The 20,504-nt window shown below is 39.2% G+C and overlaps 1 protein-coding gene and 1 long non-coding RNA gene across 12 annotated transcripts in view; one reads left to right on the forward strand and one right to left on the reverse strand.

The window, feature by feature from the left end:
• LOC120224341 overlaps window positions 1–19,724 on the forward strand; it is an 83,338-nt gene extending 63,614 nt beyond the window's left edge. For 4 of the 9 annotated variants that reach the window (XR_005526534.1, XR_005526537.1, XR_005526538.1 and 1 more), the window contains 3 exons: window positions 1,911–2,102; window positions 3,792–3,870; window positions 8,415–8,499. Coding sequence is in view for 2 of the 9 variants with exons in the window: in XM_039222577.1 (XP_039078508.1) it covers window positions 1,911–2,102; window positions 3,792–3,805 (206 nt within the window). In the remaining 7 variants the exon portion in view is untranslated. Of the gene's footprint in view, window positions 1–1,910; window positions 2,103–3,791; window positions 4,520–8,414; window positions 8,500–17,678 lie in introns of those variants that run through there. The other 5 variants (XR_005526536.1, XR_005526535.1, XR_005526540.1 and 2 more) reach the window with 5 other exon arrangements.
• Window positions 863–8,485, reverse strand: LOC120224343. Of its 3 annotated transcripts, none has more exons than XR_005526542.1 (4): window positions 8,393–8,485; window positions 7,351–8,090; window positions 6,330–6,383; window positions 863–1,327 (listed from the first exon to the last, which is right to left on the reverse strand). It is a non-coding gene; the product is annotated as an uncharacterized LOC120224343 (long non-coding RNA). The 3 variants fall into 3 exon arrangements; XR_005526543.1 differs by having other exon boundaries at window positions 7,351–7,580; window positions 7,986–8,421; XR_005526541.1 differs by having other exon boundaries at window positions 7,351–8,421.
• Window positions 19,725–20,504: the final 780 nt, after the last annotated feature.

Raw genomic sequence — 20,504 nt, forward strand, 5'->3', positions numbered from 1 at the left:
GATCTTTCTCCTTGAATCTACTATCTCATTACCCTTCCCTCCCATCTGTCTTCTCTTCCTATAGTCCTTGAGTGAGTGAGTGAGTGAGTGAGTGGCAACACCATTTAACCAGTCCCCCAAACTTAGGAACTTAGGCAAAATCTTGACTCCTTTGTTGTCCTTTCCAAATTCCGTACTGTGATATTGTGATTTGCTATCATCTTCTGGACACCTCTTATGGGGTGAGCTCTGTAGAAAGCGTGTGAGTGAGTGTGTGTATGTATGTGTACACACCTGTTACTGTTCCATTTTTCAGAGGAGAGAGTTGAGGCTCAGAAAGGATCAGCAGCATGCCCATGTGCACAACAGGCATTAGTGGGAGAGTCATAATGCATTACTTTCAGTTTCCTGAACATGTCTCAAGGGGTTGCCTCAACTTGTTCTTCTCCATGTCTTTGGCTATTCCTCACCTTTCTGACAGGACTCAGCTTAAAAATGCACTTCTTCCACTGATCCCAGGTCTTCCAAGCCTGGTCTGCTTGCCTCTCTCACCCCAGCCTCCATATCTGTTCCCCTGTAATTGTCCCTCTGGCACTGCATCGTAGTAGCCTTAGGAGGGTCAAGACTGAGCTGTCTCCCTTGCCATCAAATTCCTAGGCCTGTAGGGATATAGCAAAGACTACATTTTGGTTTAAAGAACGGAACAATGTTGAAAGAATTAGAAACACAAATTCTGTTGACTTCTCAATTGCTGCAGGGAACTGGCCCTTTAATAGTTTCCTTTCTGTGGAACTATTCTTTGCCCATAGAGTTGTTCTGTCTTTGCTCTCATGTGTTAAATGCATCACCAGATTCTACAAGTTGCTTACGTGGAGAGACCAAATACAAGTTTTTACCTTGTTTATTTAACAAAGCAGAGTGTTTTGCTTTTTGATGTTCTATCATATCAGCTTGGAAGGAACATGGCTTTCTTGTTTATCCTTCTTCATGGTGCCATTTTATAAGATGATGGATTGTCAATGTTCAAACGGAAACTAGAGACCATTTAATTAAATCCTTCTGAGGAAACGCAGTTCCAGAAAGATAAGGCAATTTACCCAAGGTCTTGCTGCCAACAAGCAGCGGCTTCTTGCTATTTTATTTACTCTGTGTCTCTCCATAGTTTTTGACTTTCTTAGGGTTAGATGGGCCTCCATGTGGGAAGGTGAACATAACCGCTGGTCCACTTTCACCGATCTGCCTCTGGGCATTCACAGGGCTCCAGTGCTGTGCTTCACTCCTTTGAAGGCAGCCGAAGTGCTAACTTTAGGACTGAAGTCATTATCTGGTGTTGCAACCTGAGAGCAGCCTGCAGAATGACCAGTCACACACAAAGAAGCAAAACATTAACCAGAACAACAGCCAATTCTGTCATGCATCCAAGGATTTGTAGCTCGGCCATGACATCTGGCAGAAGGATTTGCAGAGTCCGGTACTGAACTCACCGAAGAAGCCACGGGCTCACATCTGGAGTCTAGACTGAGTGGCTCTCTCATTTGGGCTCCCAGCCTCTTCACACCTTGTGCACCTCTGTGTCTCTCTGGCTCTCTCACTTTATCCCTTTTTCACTTTGCCAAAACTGTTCCCCCTACATCTGCCTCTCTCTCCTGATTTCTTTTCCTCTTTCATTTTTCTTTTCTCAAATCACCTCTTGCTTAAGTTTTTCCAGATACTCCTGACAGACATCTTAGAGAAAAGGTTTTCCCAACAATGAGGACTCTCTTGGGGCATAATGTCAAAGTGGACGGTGTCCTAGCAAGCTTCTGGTCAAGGTCTTCTAACCAGCTGCATGACCTTAGAAACTCTGTCTTTACCAGTGGGTTTCAATTTTCCTTATCTTAAAAATGAAAAAGCAGGGCCATATTTGCTGTATTCCAACTTTGTTTTTAAAGATACAGAATCCTTTCTTCAAACAAATTCTTATGAGGAACATCAGTATGGAGAAAGTACTGAAGAAAGGACTTTTTTGATTAACATGGTGCAGGGACAGAATAACTGTTCTACCCTCGAGAATTCCTTGTGGATGCTGAAAGCACTAGAATTCTGGAGTGCTCATTTAGAAAACCCCTGTGGATGCTATTTTGGTAAGTGTGGCAAAAATAATAATGATCATCACATATTCTCTTTGCCCTTTTATAGTCCTCAGTGCCGTGAGTTAGGCATTGCATTGTGAGTAGTTCTGGCCAATGTGGGCAAGAATGATTTGTCTCCTCTGAGTTGAAACAAAGGAAACTCACGTGTCATTCTTTATACTCCCCTTCCCTTGTTACTGCGATTAAAACGGCTGCCTCTTACAAGGCTACAGCTATAAGATTATGGACCCCTTATCAGTGTGGGTTCACGAATAGCTATATGGAGCAGAAATTCATGCCCATAAGCGACATGGTGTGGTTGAAAAATAACCCTTTGATATGTTAAGCTATTAGAATGTAGGGGTTTCTATGCCAGCATAAAGCTACCCTCTGTTGCTAAAGGAGCAGGTAAAGAGAACAAAATGAGGAGAAAGATCAAATTCTCACGTTAGGTCTTATTTAACCATCTGCATGTGTATGCGTCTCTTTCTGCTGGATTATATCATTACACAAAACTGACAGTCCCCATATTGGTTTATTTGAATGAAATTTTGCAGAAAAGGGGTCTACTGATTAACATAGGTGGGAACAATTTGAATATCATTCATCTAGAACTTTTCAAATCCAAATAATTTTTAAACAAAACCCTTTCCTAAAGTAGGAGCCTGTACAATTTTACAGAATCCTATACCTAGGAGGTAAAATATTAGAACTATCATAGCATTTTTGGATAGGTTGGAGCAAAGGCTTTGCATTGTAATTCATGATGTCTGCTGTTCTTCTTGAAGCCTTTTCTGTCTCTCCTCCTCTTCCTCCCCCACCCACCTGGCCCTCACCACCAATGGGGTATTGCTAACTGAGGGTTATTAGCAAATATAAATACTCCAGCTTCTTCCTGGGGCAAGGGAGAGGTGGCTCATGTTCTACACTGAATCCCTGAGTTCCCCAGTAGGACTAAACTCCAGATACTCAATAGGTTACTTGGTATAATAACAAGCCGTTTATTGTCTGACTTTCTCTCTCTGTCTCACTGCCCCTCCCCACTATTTTCCCCAATTGTTCTTTCCTAGTGTCACACCCAAATAAACCACTCACACTTGAATCCTTATCTCATCTCAAGACATGGGAGAAAAACTAAGACAATAGCCATTTAGCCCAACTATTCTTGTTTGCATAGATTCAGACCTTATCTCTCTCTAGAAGATTTCTAAATGGATTATTGAATAAGTAACAATTTCAGGCAAGTGGGTGGGCTTTTTAAACTGGATGTCTCAAGAGGGTTGAGCATTTTTAATGGAAATTCAGTTAGACCTTCAACTGTAGAACCAGGATGCACCTCTTGGTGCCTTTTATAATTAAGGAGATTTGCTAGATCTCATCTCTCACTTGTTTAAAAAAATCTTGAATACATCGTGTTTTTATGTTGAGTCTAACATTTCCATTGTTCCCAAGTGGAGGCACATTGTCACAAGATCAATGTCTCCAAAGTATTCATGTTTTCCTAAGTCAAAGTTGTGCAGGCTTCTTGGGAGAGTGTTGGACTGAGGAATGGGAAGGGCTAATGGATATATATTTTTAAAAAGTATATTTACGGAGAGGCCTAATGTGAAGTAGCTTTGTACATCAGAAGCATTTGGTGCATGATATGTGAGAAATGATGTTTATGGTCACAGAATGTAATGTCTGACTTTATGATTTCAGGACTGGCACAGTAACAGATCACTACATCATTGTGAGGTGTAGACACAGAAGGGAGTAGCTAAAATGAATGACAGTAGAGGTAAGAGATTAAAGATGTTTGTAGCCTCTGAGTTATATTTCTAATCTGTGTTGGTTAAGAACTTCATGTTTCTAAGTGCAGTGTGCACTTGTCTGTCTGTATTTTGGTGGATTTCTCAGAAGGGTTAGCATTGTCTATTATTTCCTTTTTCTGGCAATACATTTCCCTTGGCTCCATGGCTACACAATTTTAGGGGTTTCCTTCTTTTCTCTTTCCATTCCCTTAGCAAATACCTTTTAAAATGTTGGTGTCCCATAGGGGTCAAGTCCTACACTGTCAGTAACTCTTAGTCCGCCTTTTCCCTTGGGTGATTACATCTACTACCCCCCTGGTGGTAGCCCAAGTCAGGGTCTTTAGCCCAGGATCATTCTCATCTCCTTCAGTGAATCTTTGCTTGCATACCTCACTGGCATCCCAAATCCAACATCTCAGAAGCAGAGTTTTATGCATCTTTACCAGCTTTCTTCCCAGCCACCCCCTACCACCCAAACCCTCACAAAACACTATTTCTATTCTTCTTTTCTCTATCTTAATAAATGAGAACACTGGCACCCAAGCTCCACGAAGCCAGTATTGTTTATAAATTTTGTCTACTGACATATCCCTCATAGAACCATTGCAAAAAAAAAAAGTAGTTCTTTAAAAAAGACTTGAATGAGGGGCGCCTGGGTGGCTTAGTCAGTTAAGCGTCCGACTTTCGCTTAGGTCATGATCTCACGGTTCGTGGGTTCGAGCCCCGCGTCGGGCTCTGTGCTGACTACCGGCCCAGAGCCTGGAGCCTGTTTCAGTCTGTGACTCCCTCTCTCTCTGACCCTCCCCTGCTCACGCTCTCTCTCTCCTAGAAATAAATAAAAAAAAAACATTAAAAAAAAAAAATTTAAAAAATACTTGAATGAATGAGTGCTTGAATGAGTGCTGGACTACTCCAGCCTCCATAAAGAGTTGTATTTAGCTCTGGCTCTGATTAGTTGCTTGCTATATGTCTGTCCTTCTCATCAGAGTGCAAAAACAGTAAGAATCCAATAACAGGAAATAGGTGTTGCACATCGTTAGTAGTAGTACCCAAATTTGGTAGTATATGCCTTTCACTAAGGAAATAATGAAGCATGTAGTCATAGTATGTCTATGCAATATCATTTTATGACTAATAATAGTGCTTAAAAAATTTTTTGAGTATTATATGTTACATTTTTAAAAAGAGAGCATGGACTATTTTAAATATAAGAGGTCTTAAATGTACATACATAACTATCATGTTTAATGAGCAAAGAAATGATTAGAAAATATAACAAAATGTTAATACTGATTATCCTTATACCAATAGGTGATTTGTATTTTATTCTTTATATTCTTTGCCTTTTTCCAAAATGTCTAGAAATAAGCATGCTTTACTTTTATAAGAAACAATATGTAATTAAAATATTTTTATATAATAGAATCAAGGCTAAGCATTTTGTTCTTGATTTGTTTTATTTTCATGGTTTTCTTTTATTATTCAATGAATTTTACTGAAACATTTTCTTTTGATTTCTAATGGAGTCAAAGGCTCATTCTGCTATAGAAGTATTCTATGGCTTCTTTTATTTCCTGTGTCTTATTGTTGCTCAGAGAACTAATATACAGTGGAATATGGTATTCTTTTTGTTTTAGGCAACTATTTACAAAAGAATTGGGCCCTAGATGCTTCTGTAAAAATATAGAGCCAAGCAGGAGATCAGTTTTGATTTTTATATTAACAAAGGGGTGGGTGAAATACCATCATCCTGAATTTCAGCTGCCATTCATGAACGTTTTGAAAGGAAGGAAGAAGGAATGAAAAGGAAACAATGAGAAAGTTTCTTTCTGTTTGCCTTTTCTGGGACAGGAGAAAAGTGTTTTTGGAAAATGAGAAAACTACATCAAATATAGAAGTCATATGATACAAGATGGCCTGATTGATTGTAAATTCCAGTTGAAGCTTTGGCTTCCTATGTGGTGTAGGTGAACTTACCTTACACTGATTCTGGGATTCTTCATCTGTTAGATGAAGGGCTATATAGTGTAAGTGCCTGATGATAAGCATTTGTGATGGTTGTGCAAGTGCCTTACATCAAGCTTTTGATTGCTGAGCTATCCGTCTCAAGGACATCCATCTCAGATAAACACATTGCCAGCTAGACAACTAGATAAGAGCCAGGCAGCCCAGCCATGAAGTTCCCTTTTAGAAAGCCCCAGGTCATCTAGGTAAGTGACCCACGCCTTAATTCCCCGCTCTTATGGTTTACATTCACCTGTGAAGAGTAAACTTGTAAAACCCTAGGCATCTCACCCTCAATCCCAATATAGGCAGAACCCCAAGTCCACATACTCTCTTTCCCCATAACTTCCCTGAGTGGCCCAGGTGTGTGGTGTAGTCTCTGGGAATTGTGAGTAATAAACCTTTTGTCCAAAGTTCTTGATTGGGGTGGGGGAGAACTCACCACAGGTAGTATGACCCAAATGAATGCCTCCAGGTATTCCTAGTCAGGGCATCCCTGTGGATAGGTTGAGACAAACACAAAATGAGAGCATCTGCCTTTTCCCTGAGGTTCTTCTAAAAATCCAAGACAATAGTGGCTGTTCCTGGATCAAAGTTTGTAAAATTAAGTGCTTGTCATTCTGGGGCTAGTTTCAGGGCAAAGTATATGTTGTGGCTTTGGGAAATCTAAGGAGGAATTTCACAGGGTGGTTTGTCAATTATTCAGGAAGCATGGGGATAAGTATGAGATCAGCCCTGATAGCAGCCCATCCACTGGTCCTAAGCACTTACATGGAAAGCCCCCTGCATACTTCGTTTGGTCCATTTGCTTTAGCATGCCCCTGGTCTTAGAATATCATCAAATATCCTGAGCCTATTTCTTTTTCCTATTCTGTCTTCAGATCCTGCCAACTCTTGATGTTTTTTTAAGGTCCCAATAAAAAGAGCTCCTTCATGCCTTATTTCTTGCAAAAGAGAGGAGATTGATGACCCTTTTAGAAAAACCTAACAGCTATAAACATAGAGCCAGTCTTTTGTCCAGCTTGGCAAGCAGGTGGGGCAAATCCCTGTTATTTGCTCCTGATGTTTTACCCCTCAAAAGAAAGACCAACAAAAAGTTTTTTTTTGCTATAGCTATGGAAAATAAAATACAAGTTAAAGCCTCAAGGCACCCCATAAGACAAGCCTTTGGCAGCATGCCCTGCTTAATTTATATTTCAACAGAGCCTATTTTCCATATTAAAATGAACATAGGGAAATCAGAAGAAGGAAAAGGAGAGGAAAAGATGGATGAGGTAGTAAAAAGAATCCAAGAGGAAAAAATTAGATCTCAGATTAATAGTATATCTCTGAAATTTCGTCCTGTCAGGGCTTAATTTATCTGTGTACTAATCAAGGTAAACGCTTGCTACTCTAACCTTGACATTTCAGTGACCCATCAGAGTAAAAGCAAATTTGCTCACACATCACAGTCTGGTACATACCAGCCTTTGGGAAACATGGGCCACTCTGCTCCACACAGTCTTTCAGGAACCCAGCCCAGACTCTTCAGTTCTGTTATTTCCCCTTGACAAAATGAAAGAAAACCAAACACCAGTGGAGAACATATCAGGAAGTTTCTAAGAACCAGCCTGAAAGGGGAGGATGCCACTTTCTTCCACATTCTGTTGGCCGGAACTCAGACACATGCAGACTCATTGATCTGCAATGGAAGCTACAAACAGAATTCAGTTGTGCAAAGATGAATAAAAGGAAACAGGGTTTAGAGCAAAACAGCTTCGTCTGTGTCACTGTGGGACCAGAGCTAGGAGTGGTTTCTCCCCCAGCAATACCCCTGGCTCAATGACAAGGGAACATTCGGCCAACCTACAGGGGTCTCTCGTTAGCTTTCCTGTGCTCAGGCTGCCCTGTGGCAAAAGTAATTCTGACCCTCTTTCACCCTTTGTGCAAACACAAAATATACTATTAGTTAATATTTTGAATATAGGTGAAGAGGTTTTTATAAATTAGTCCATGTCTTATAAAGTTGATGTTATGAGAATATTTGATAGGGTGTTTATATTTGTGCTGGCTTAGAAAACTAAGAGATTTATATAGATAATTGTTATTTGGAATGTACCTGGAATAGAATTATTTCACTAGATGATGTAGTAACTTTGAACATGATCAAAAAACAAAAAAGCTAAAAAAACACCTGGTGTGTTATTTTCTTCCAAAAGAATTCCTGTAAGTAAAAATAAAAAGGGTTACTGTCTGGTTAAAATGGCAATTAAAAAATCCTTTCAGCAAAATCATTTCCTTCTATTCACTCAAAAACACAGAATAGCAAATACGCAGTCCTGAATTGTAGTTCCATGTCATGGCAGTAGTTGGGTTGTTGCAAAGTTCCCATTACTCTAGGGTGTCACTATCGCGAGGCAGTGAAAGAACCTTAAGCATGTCATTAATGGTATGATGAATGTTATATGCATAGAGGTGGATAGGTCAGGGTTTAATCCGAAATGCAAAACCAGTTGAAATACTTACTGTCACGGAATTGGTCATACAGGTGACGGAGGAGCTGAAAACCAAACAAGAGACAGTGAGGTAACCCAAGAGATTTCAACAGCAGGAGGCCACTCCCTCTCACAGGCTGGAGAGACAGACAGAGAGGAAATGGTGGTCCCTGAGCCCAGGGTCACTAGGTAGAAGCTGGAATCACGGCAGATCTCTCCCACAGGAGCTAGTGACCTGCTTAGAGCCAATGCCCATGAACCTGCCTGAGGCAAAGAAGAAGGGGGAACAAATACATGGCTTTTTTCTCTCCTCACCTCCCAAAGGGTCCTGCCTATGTCTACACTGGCCACATCTCAGGACGAGGAAGCCTAGGATCAGCAAACATAATGAATGTACCAAGGACGAGTATCATGTATGGTTTATATTCTGCATTGACTTACCTTGAACAATTCAAAATGGTGGCCTCTCTCCATGTAGCTGCTTAAAGAACACTTACCATTTCCAAAGGACTCCAAAGTTCTTCCAGCCGTGTCTTTGAGTAAAAGTTATATTCAGTTCAAAAAATTGCTAAGATTCCCAAACATGTCTCATGGGTTTGAGATGTTTAGCTTTGTGCCCTTGCTGGAGAAAAACAAAATAAAACAAACCCAAACTGAAATAGTCGTTCAAATGCATTTAGATGGAGCATGTAGGAAGTCTTCTCCGGATAGATCTGAGAAAGGAATGTAGGAAAGAGATTGTGCTCCTTGAGAATCCAAGTGGCAAACACTTTCAACTAAATGTCAAACTAACAGAACAAGCTGATAAACCCTGGGAATACATTCTCTTGTCAATAAGTAAGAATCATACAAATAAATCTCCACATGTCCTACACATCTCTGAAAATCCATAACCTTTCTTTGGAGTTGATTCATAGCATTGAAAGCAACCTAAAAATAATAAATCTCAGCCAGGCACCTCTTTGAAAGGTGATAAGAAATGAGACTGAAGTAGTAAACACGAAAGAGTTGGATGCAGAAAGAATCTCAGGGCACTAATGAAAATGACACATTTTCAACCCAGCAGCACTAAACCTGATTAAAAAAATGTCTAGAAACATGTAAAATGCTTTAATCGTTCAAAAAAATAATTAGGGTTTTCAGCAACTTTAACCAAATGGATGTCACAGGAATTCTCTAAGGATGGTGTCTACTGTGTACTTTGTGAGATGCTGTTTTGCAGAAAGAAGTAGGATCTAATAGAAAGAGACTGAGCTTTATGGCTAAAATCACAGAAAATTAAAATTCTGATTTAGGCATCTGTTAAGTGTATGGTCATGAAACAAGGCATTTCACCAACTCAAGCTTCAGTTTTTGTCGTCATTAAAAAGGGGTTGTTACCTCTCCTATGGTTTGTGATAAAAATTGACAGTATTACTTACAATGGACATGACACATAGTAAATCTGTGTTCCCTGATTCTTGGTTGTAATTATTAAACTTATTATTTGAGCATTTGCACATCTCATATTACATATCAACAAGCCATCTTCTTTCTAGTGTTGCAGCTCCTGGGGTGCCTGGGTGGCTCAGTTGATTGGGCGTCTGACTCTTGGTTTCAGCTCAGGTCATGATCTCATGGTTCGTGATTTCAAGCCCCACATTCCCTGCTTGGGATTCTCTCTCTGTCTGTCCCTGCTCGTGCGCGCGTGCTCTCTCTCTCTCTCTCAAAAATAACTAAGCAGACTTTGAAAAAATTTAGTATTACAGTTCCCTTCTTCTCATCAAAAACAGACATCTTACCTTCTTGGAGACCACTTAAGAAATGGAAACACCCTCTAAAAAATGCAAAGTTCCTGGGAGGAGTTGCTCCTTTAAATACTATCTGTGAACACCACGGTTATTTTTAATACCTCTGCAAAGATCGATTTACAGCCACTTAAGAGCAGATTTGGGAAGGGTAGTTAGATGGAAGAAGGACTTAGAGAAAACTCTTTCACATTGAAGTGCTCGTCAAGTACAGGCAAGTGAGTGCCATGCCCAGACTGTTAGAATCTGGGAATCTGCATATTTAGTTAGCAAGCCAGTACAGGATCTCAGTTTGAAGATAATGACCCTAAAGGCAGTATGAAGAGTTGTCGGGCAGGAGAGATGAAGGGTGGCTAGGGGTCATCCCACACAGACTGCAGCTCTCTACCCCATGCCACTGGTGAGAGCTTTGCTGAGCTTTTTGCTTCTGCCCAATTTCATGGCTAAGTAAACAAGAATAGTCTGAGAGTTGCCCGAAGGTTCATATGGCTTGATGCTATAGCGGTGAGTTCAGGGGTTTCCTTTTTAGGTTGGGGGAGGGGGCTCTTTCTATAATTGCACTTCTTTTAAAATTGCATTTTGACAAGATAAAAAAGACAGTCACGCTCTGCACAGTATATTGAATTTGTCAGTATTGATCAGTGCAGATAGCTCTGGGCATTTTGGGCAGAGTTGGGGCTAGGCCTGCTGTTATATCCCCAACTCACACTTGAGAATAGTTATTTGTACTTCTGGCTTGCTGATTGGCCTTGACCTTTCTCTCTTTCCTTTTCCATATCTGACTTCTTTTCTACATTTTGGACTCTCCACACCTACTACCTGATCTTACCTGTCAAAGACCTGAGTTGGTATATGGCAGTAATGGTCATGCTCCCCTCCTATACGTGAAATGAATAAAAAAAAAAATGAAATTAAATGAAAAGCACTTCATGAAAAATATGTTTAAAACCAGATTTTATAGTAATTATTAACAGTTCTTGCAATTAATAATAAAAATCACAACCCTTTCCTTTATTCCACTCCTGCCACTACTAGGGATATAAATAGGAAATTTAAAATGATGCTAGAAAAATTAAAAACAATTTTTGGGGGCACCTGGTTGGCTCAGTGGTTAAGCATCTGCCTCTTGGTTTTGGCTCAGGTTATGATCTCACAGTTTGTGGGTTCAAGCACCACATCAGGCTTTGCACTAACAGTGTTGGGATTCTCTCTGTCTCTCTCTGCCCGTCTTTCTCTGTGAAAACAAGTAACTTAAAAAAAAAAAAACAATTAAAGATAATTGTTTACATGTGAGAGTATTCTTGTTATTTCCATTAAAAACTTGAAAAATGCATAAGTTCATTGTTGTACCAGCATTCTTCAGGGCCGAGATAATGAGCTGTAAGTAAAGTCATGGCAAATGTTAAAGCAGTACACATTAGCAGTTTGCCCCTTCTCCTCCAATATGTCTTTCAGTGACAGAAAAGAAAAAAAAAACCAAAAAAACTCAATTGCCAAAAGAGCATGAATATGCAAGTTACCTTTGTTGAAGTTCATGAAATGTGTTCCTCCTGCTCTTTCAATTTCTGCCCTGGAATGAATTCTGTAATCAAATACCTTGTTCTTGAATTCAGTTGACAATCGAAAGAGGTTCCATATATTAGCCTTAGTTACTTCGAATGCTTCAGATCTAGGCGATTTATAGAACTGAAAGTAGAAAGTTCACAATCAGAAAGGGACCTAGGTTCTTATCTAATCTGATTCACAAAAGCCTGCTTTTCTTTTTGGTTCACAAGTGCTGTGAGGTATGAAACCTGAGCTGGATATCAATTCTACTTGATGCAAGTTAATAATCTTTTACATTGTGATCAGTTTCACACCCAATATCTCTGCCTTGCCCCAAATCTGGAGAAACAGTAAATTTACTGACTCTGATTCTTATAAAACAAGAAGCAGACATAGCAAATCTTCCATGAAACATGACTTATTATATTAAGTATTAAATGTAAAGATTAAAATCCTTAAAGTCAAATATAACTACTAAATTTTCACCCTTCATCAGAATCATAAAGCTTTCACTGTGGCTTAACTTATAATTATAAAACTACCATTTACTGAGTGTCGAATGCTAAGATATATATTCCTCCCCAAACCCTATGAGGTGGTTTTATTAGTATCCCTGTTTAATAGATCAGACATTAGTTGGGGTTCTCCTTCAGGCTGGGGGTAAAATGACTATGGTAGTTCCGAACCCTCCATTTCTTGCAGTAGTTATTTTTTTAATCAATATATCTTTTTCTCTGATGATCTCTTAAAGTCCCTCTGGCCATCTCACTGGTCCACTGGAGTCATGCCCATCCAGCCATATGCCATTCCTAAAAACACCCCAGTGTGCTGAGGAGTGATGAGTGCTAATTGGCTCTGGTCTATGTTACTGAATGATTTCCTGATAAGGGAATAGACATGATCCTTAGAAATAAGGAAGCCCCTTTTGCTGGGAATGGTCAGATACCCCTGCGTGGGGTAGTGATGAGGAGATGCTACCTGCTTAGAAACAAAGTGAGCTTTGAGTACATAGACAATGATTTCCATTCCATCTGTTTGTAGACTTCTCAGACCACACCCTACCTTCCAGCCTCATCTTCTGAATGCTTTGCTGCATGCTTTGCTGCCTTTAGTGAAATTGGACTGTCACTGTTCCCAAGCATGTGCTAGCTGAGGCACCTCAGTACCTTCACTACTCTGGAGAGACACTAAACATGAGCCTTCGAGTAAGAGCCCCTCATGTTACATTCGAGCTCTCCTTCATACAGAATGAGAAACTTACCCTCTCCACACCCTAGTTTTCTCCATGGGAGAAAGAAAGGGAAAACATATCAATCTCAGAGATATACTATTAAATTAAAAGAAGAACTTCTCACAGTGCCCGTGGTAAGAAATAAAACATGATTCTTGTTCCTTTGAAATTATCTTGAAATACCTCCTCGCTCATACTGCGGAAACCTCATCTGGCTTTTAACCCTCATCTCTTTCTCCTCCTAGCCAAGAATTGAAAAACAAGCAAAGTATGAGAAGATAGGAATACGGTACCAAAAAAGCATTTCCTAAAAGTTTGATTTTAGACACTGGCAAACAGTCTTCCGAAATATGTCCTGAATACTGGCAATGGACTCTAAACAAGGGAAGACATTGGCTTCTCATTTCATTTAATGGCGCTCATAAAAGTGGCTCGTGGTGCTAGAGAGCCCAACTATTCCTCCTTGGCCACGTCCACTCTGGCTAATTCCTGAATTTTTCTGCACAATCATCACTTGTTCAGGGAAGATGTTTGTGATCTAATCCTCCTGAGTAAATTGGTTCAAAACACACAGCATCTTTCCCCTTTTGTAAACCTCACCACATTGATTTCAGGCAGCTCTATATTTCACTGCCATGGCCGCCACACCTATATGGTATTCGGTGCACACACAAGACACTCAAAAATAGCCCTTAAACTAAATAAACGAACAATCAAAACACAGACAGAAAGGCGAAAATTCTCAGAATCCAGAAAACTAGACTTATTTATTTGCTCTTATATGCCTGGGAAAGGGTAAGAAAAATGAGCAGAAATGACATATTTCTAAGCTGGCATATAGATTTCTTTATTGCCTTGTGACAGTTTTCAAGGTCCAGAATGTTCTATGAAAAGTAAAAAGGAAACTACATTGGGAAAGTGTTGCTTCTAGTGGGCAGACTTATTCCCTCTCTCTCTTTTTTTTTATTACTTTTTTAAAGTTTATTAATTTTGGGGATGCCTGGGTGGGTCAGTCTGTTAAGCGTCCAACTTCGGCTCAGGTCATGATCTCACCATTAGTGGGTTTGAGCCCCATGTCAGGCTCTGTCTGACAGCTCAGACCTTGAAGCCTGATATGGATTCTGTGTCTCTCTCTTTTTCTGCACCCCCCCCCCCTTACTCTATATCTCCCTGTCTCTCAAAAATAAATAAACATTTTAAAAAGTTAAGAAAAATAAAGTTTATTTACTTTTGGGAGGGAGAACACAAGTGAGTGAAGGAGGAGCAGAGAGAAAGGGTGAGAGAGAATCCCAATTGGGCTCCAAGCTGTCGGTGCAGAACCCCACAAGAGGCTCGATCTCATAAACTGTGAGACCATGACCTCAGCTGAAATTAAGAGTCAGATACTTAACCAGCTGAGTCACACAGGTGCCCTGACAGACACATTCTTATATAAACTCCATATCATTCTTACTGGATCAAATACTATTTTACAAATTCAAAACAAAAGACAAAATTGGAGCAAAGAGACAACAGAGTATAAGAGAAAAGTGGAGGTACACATGCCAAAAAGTTATTTAAATTTTAACAAAGCATGAAAGACAAAATTCCTTCAAATGTCTTTAAAAATTTCACAAAATATTAAAATGAAAATAACTTAAGTCCAAATAAGGTGCCTGATTTTATTAATATGCCAATCACATTTGGCAATTAGTTTTATCTGTGTTTTGAAAAATGCTGCATGCATGTCCTGCTAGAAGACTGGTGGATTTATTTTCACTGCTCCTGAATTATCGTAGCGCTCATTTTGAACATTTCAAATGACCGCTGATCTCAAAAGCAGCTCATTACAAAACTGATCAAACCAAATATAACACTGTGTACTATTCCATGAATTTAGACATTTTCTATTCTTGAAAGAGGAGTAGATGTGAACACTCTAAGGTGACTCTCCTCAAGGGATGTATAACATGTAATTAATATAAACATTGTATTTTGAAAAGTTGAAGCCCGGGTGAAATGTATTCAGAGAACATTTATGATGAAGCTTGATGGTATGGAATCCAAGTGTTTAATTCAAATTTTCCTGGGTTTAAATTCTAATTTTCCATCTGGTTTTCAGTCACCCATTTAATTGCTATTTAATTACTCTGACATGGTTTTTGAAGCTATTCAATAAGGACAATAATAATAATAGCTCTCTATTGTTTTTGTTTGATTTAGAAATAATGTACACCATGCACCTGACACATAAATAGTGCACATAGCAAATAGCAGGTTTAATTTTATTGTGTAGGATGATAAGAAGCCACCTCTTATCAGCAAGACAATAGGCTCCTTCTTAGCATGGCACCTAGTTCATTTCAGCATCATAGTGGAAACCACCAATGGTTACAAATGCCCAAGTAAAAAGCAATGCATTTGGCAGGTGTAGAAGAAAGAAACAGCTCTTGTCTGCCATGAGTTACATTTGTCATAAATCCTGCTGACAGCTTTGGTGAGAAGGCTTCAAAAGGAAAATATTTTCAAAACTAAGAAATGCATTGAAGACTCAAAGGAGAAAAGGACACTATTGCCAGCAAAAATGCCTGCAAGAAAGCTTTGTTTTCACTTGACCTTCTCCTGCCAATTGCAAAACCACCAGTTTCTTCCACTAACTTGCAAACATGAATAGAGGAAACGAAACTGATGGATGAATCCAAAGCCAGATTTCTTTGAGTCTGTGGTGACAGAAGTTTAAGGACTCAAGGATAAGGATTGCTCCTACAAGCGATCTGATTTCTTGAACTTAATTTCACAGTCTATCAGCTGCCTGAGAAACACTATTTTCTTCAGCATGGTCAAGTTAAAAGCAAGATTTCACAGATATAAATAAAAAGAAAGAATAATGTCTTCTCTCACGGGACAATTAATTCCTGGGGACACGAGCCAACTTCTTATAGCTCTGGTGTTTTCTGAGGCGTTGGTTAAATACAGCATACTTTTGATGGCTTTAGCTTGTCCACATGGAAAAAAAGGTCTAACCATATCTTAAAGGTGCAAATGAAGGACTTTGCGCCAGTGGATAAATGTAACCATAAAATCAATAATATCAGTGATGGTATTCTTAGCTATATTAGCATGACTTTAACATATGCCTCTTGGATAATTTGAAAAACAGACCTCTTTGGCTAAAAAACACAACAGCAAAGCAATTATACAATTTCTGGAAGATATTAACCTTCTGTGGAAGATTTGTGGACTGTGAAATGTAAGAACACTGGTGGTAAAGATTTTGATGTATTTATATATTAATTCATTTTTATGTATTTATGTCTTGCCTTGTTCCCAAAAGGATTTAAGATTTCTAAAAACAACATAATATTGAAAAAAGTTAAAACTTAGGATATTCAGGGCAAGTATGAGTAAGAAAGCTAAGATAGATTTGAGGTTAGTACAAAAGCTGCTAGCATATGTTTTTGTATATGTGTTGTTTTTGTCTATGATTCAGAACTAATTTCTGCTGGGTAACTAGATGACTGAAAATTTAAGGGCCAACAGAGATTTTACTTTTCGAAGACGCAGAAGAGAGAAATGAGCCACTAAAACCTCATCTTGTCCCCCTGCCCTGTTACAATGGCTGCTATTCTGGTCTGTTGGGTGTTGTGTTTTGTTTTGTTTTGAAGCTACTATATTTGATAGCCTGTATGTCCCACAGCTTGATAACTGGTTGGACTTTCGGAGAAGGAAAAGATACTGTGTAAATAATGGAAGTTCAACTTCTGCCTCTGTCAAGCTCTTCATCCTTTATGTGGTCATCACAGATGTGCCTTCCAGAAAGGCATCAAAAGCTTCTTGAGGCAAAGAGGGGGTCGCCTGGGTGGCTCAGTCAGTGGAGCATCTGACTTCGTCTCATGATTGTTGAGTTTGAGCCCCATGTCGGGTGCTGGCTAACAGCTCAGAGCCTGGAGCCTGCTTTGGTTTCTGTGTCTCCCTCATTCTGCCCCTCTCTTGCTCACACTCTGTCTCTGTCTTTCAAAAACAAATTTTTTAACTAAAAAATGTTTTAAAAAATTTAAAAAGCTTCTTGAGACAAAGTCAAACCAGAAGAAAATAACCTCAGGAATAATGTAAATAACTTCTATTGTAGATATGGCCATTTGAACCTATAGAGAGATTTCCAAGGGTCTGTAACTCTTCTTTACCTCTCATTCCCTCCTAGAGATCTTCTATGTCAGAAATGACAAGTAGATTTTCTTATATGGAGTTAAAACTTGGATCAACTGACAGTTGGTAGTAGATACCTTAAACTTTATGTTGAGAACAATTCTTCACTCATATCCGGGCCAAATAGGAAAGAGTGATGTGATTAATTAATGCTATTGGCCAAGAAAGTGGGAAGAAGAGTGACAAATGTATTTAGTACATCTGGTTTCAAGTGCTTTCCGATCCTTTGATTCTGACTATTCTCCAGAGTTGTAGGGAATTAACTGTTTGGTGTCTATATTCCTTTTCTAAGTCCCTGTTAGGAAGGCTAATCAGGAGTGGAGAACATTTTCCTGTCTACACAACTTGGAAGGATTGATGATCCTCCACATCCTGTGATTGCCTCCATGTGTTTTTGTTGTGGTCAAAAATGCAGTAAGATGCACAAGAATGTATATTCCATATACTGAAAAAATTTCCTAATTCAAAGGGAATTGATTTGGAATGCAGATGAAGAGGGGAAAAAAAAATAAAAAGATTCCAAAGGCCCATGTATCCAGGGCTAGGTCTTTTCTTGCATTACTTTGCAGATCCTTCTATCATATTAATTTACCCTTGAGCCAGAAATATGAAGTTCTGACAGTCGTCTGCTTCGAGTATGTAAGTGATTTCCAATTTTAGATTCTTCCTATTATGGATGGTAGGATAATTTCAGGCCCAACATAAGTCATGTTTGTCTTCTAAGATTCTGAAGGTATTACTCAATCCTTTAGGAATATGAAAAGTACTGTGGGTATTGTCATGATTAGAAGGGTAAACACAGATGTGTGTTGCCAGTGAATTTTTGAGCATGCATAGTGTGAGAATATCATCAATGGAATTCCAAGAACTTTAAATGCTGTGGGAAACTGGCTTCCAAAATGTTCTACAACATCTGACATGCAACTGTCCTTGTACTAATCATTTCATTAAGAATCAAAGTATTCATAATGCTAGTTGGTTGTTGGAAAGTATTTGTAGAAGGAAATTTAAACTATAGAGAAATTGTGATTCTAGATTGAAATTCTTAGTTTAAGATAACCATAATAGAATCCTAACAATTACTGCTAATCTTCATGTATAATGCAGGATGTCTTGTTGCATCACTAGAATCATCCAAGATGCTGTTGCAAAGGATCAAACTTGCTCAGAGAGCTGAGGCATCCCCAAATCTGTAGGTGAATTTCTTTTACCGATATTGGATGTATTTACATTTTAATTATGGGAATAGAAATCTGTTTGGTAGGATGTGAACAGGTGTCTCTCAAGAGATATCACAGTGGGAAATGTTCATGGAATTTCCATACTTGGTTTCAACCCAATAGTACATATTTCATAACATTTCAGCTAAATTAGCACATCCATTTTTGTGTTATATGGGGGTGGGAAAAAACTAACCTTTTCTAGCTCTTGAAAATTAATCAGACGTTTTTAGCTTTCGTTTTTGAAATGAAAAATGTTGCAAATTTGAACTTCCACCTTGGCAGAATTAAAACGCTTATTCAAGCATGAAGAAAATCAATGCCAAATTAGGAAAAAAGGAAATGAGAAAGACTCAATTTCCAAGGTTTGAAATGTAAACCTGTGCACACAAATCCCATCTTTTCAATGTAATCCCCGTAATGTAAAGCTGATGATCTCTCGAGTGTCATGGACTATGAATGAGGGAATATAACAAAGCATGGCTGACAAAAGACTCACAGGAAGGGCCCCTGCATGGTTGCTGTGCTTCTGGGGAATCTCAGAATCATCACTGATACCTCTATGGTGGGCACCTAGAAGCTTGACTCTGATGTTCAGGCCTCACATTCCTTCCAGGGAAATTATCAGGGCAGACTTGGAGTCCGGAGCTGAGGTGTACACCTCAGGTTGCTAGCAGACTGCCAAAACAATTTTTAGTTTATCTTGGACACACAGCTAGACTACATTTCCCAGCCTCTGCTGGAGTTAGGTGTGGCCATGTGGATGAGTACTGCCAAGGAGATACAGTACTTCTAGGTCTGATCAATTGAGAAGGAAATCCTTCTTTTCTCTTCTCCTTTCACAGCTTGGTGCTAAAAACTTTGTTGTCTTAGCAGCTCTGTGTTGAAGTAGGAGCCACAGAATAGAAGGAGCCTGAGCCAGGAATTAGTACTTGGAGAAAATCCACTTGGTCAGGAATATATGTTAGGCTTTTATATGTATGAGAAGTGACTTTCTATTGTGTGAATCCATTGAGATTTTCAATTTGCTAGTTTCAGCTGCTACCATCACCTTAAATGGTATGACAATTATAATCTCTAGAAATCCGTATAAAACTTCTCAAAATAAATATGCAATTTAACTAACATGATGCACTTGCTAGATAAAGACAGTTTTCAAACAAGACTCTTGATCCCCACATCCCCTCTATATAGAAGGTCTCCCACCTCCCATACGCTTTCACTAAGGACTACAGAGTGAAGAAAATCTCAGACACAAAGGTATCATGTACATGGATTTTCTTGTGAATAGGGTCTCCAATTTAATTCTAAGTTCTGCTTTTCTTTTTCTTTTTCTTTTTTTAATGTTTTTATTTTATTTCTAGGAGAGAGAGAGAGACAGCGTGAGCAGGGGAGGGTCAGAGAGAGAGGGAGTGACAGACTCTGAAACAGGCTCCGGGCTCTGAGCTGGCAGTCAGCACAGAGCCCGATGCGGGGCTCGAACCCACGAACCGCGAGATCATGACCCAAGCGAAAGTCCGACGCTTAACCAACTAAGCCACTCAGGCGTCCCTGCTTTTATTTTTCTAAAAAACAAACAAAACACCTCAATAATGAGCACGACCTTAGGAAAGGTTAACCAACTTCAGGCCTAAGAAAGTCAAGATGTTTTTCTCTAAGTCAAAATTCCTGGATATTTTGTTTGTTACTTGCTTCTTTTCCTTTTTTGCATGACATGAAGATGGAAAACCTTCCTGTCAGGCTAAAAGTGTGGCTGAAACATGAAATTCATGAAAGTAGAAAGAGCAATCATTTATGCCCTAAATGTAAAGAGTAAGTCTGCAAGCCCAGACAGGCAGAATCAAACAACCCAAATCCCCGGTTGGTCAGTCATGTGGCATCATCACATGTTCTGCATAAAGTAAACAAGAGATTTGGAAGAGTCACTGATTTTTTTTTTTTTAACTTTTGGGAAAATTCTGTTGGTATATAACATTAAATATTAATTGAGATCACTTATTTCACAAACACATTATAATTGGATAACAACGCAGTAGTTGGTGCCCCTATTTCAAAACCTTCCAAGATAGCTTGCATAAGATGGTTGTCCAAAATATGCTTCACATTTTTTTATTGTCAGAGAGCTTCTGCTCAGACATGTATGAACTGTCTCCCCCGAGATACGACAATGGGGTG

Source organism: Hyaena hyaena, unplaced genomic scaffold, assembly GCF_003009895.1.
Source record: "Hyaena hyaena isolate Hyena2069 unplaced genomic scaffold, ASM300989v1 scaffold_1160, whole genome shotgun sequence".
Classification (NCBI taxonomy): domain Eukaryota; kingdom Metazoa; phylum Chordata; class Mammalia; order Carnivora; family Hyaenidae; genus Hyaena; species Hyaena hyaena.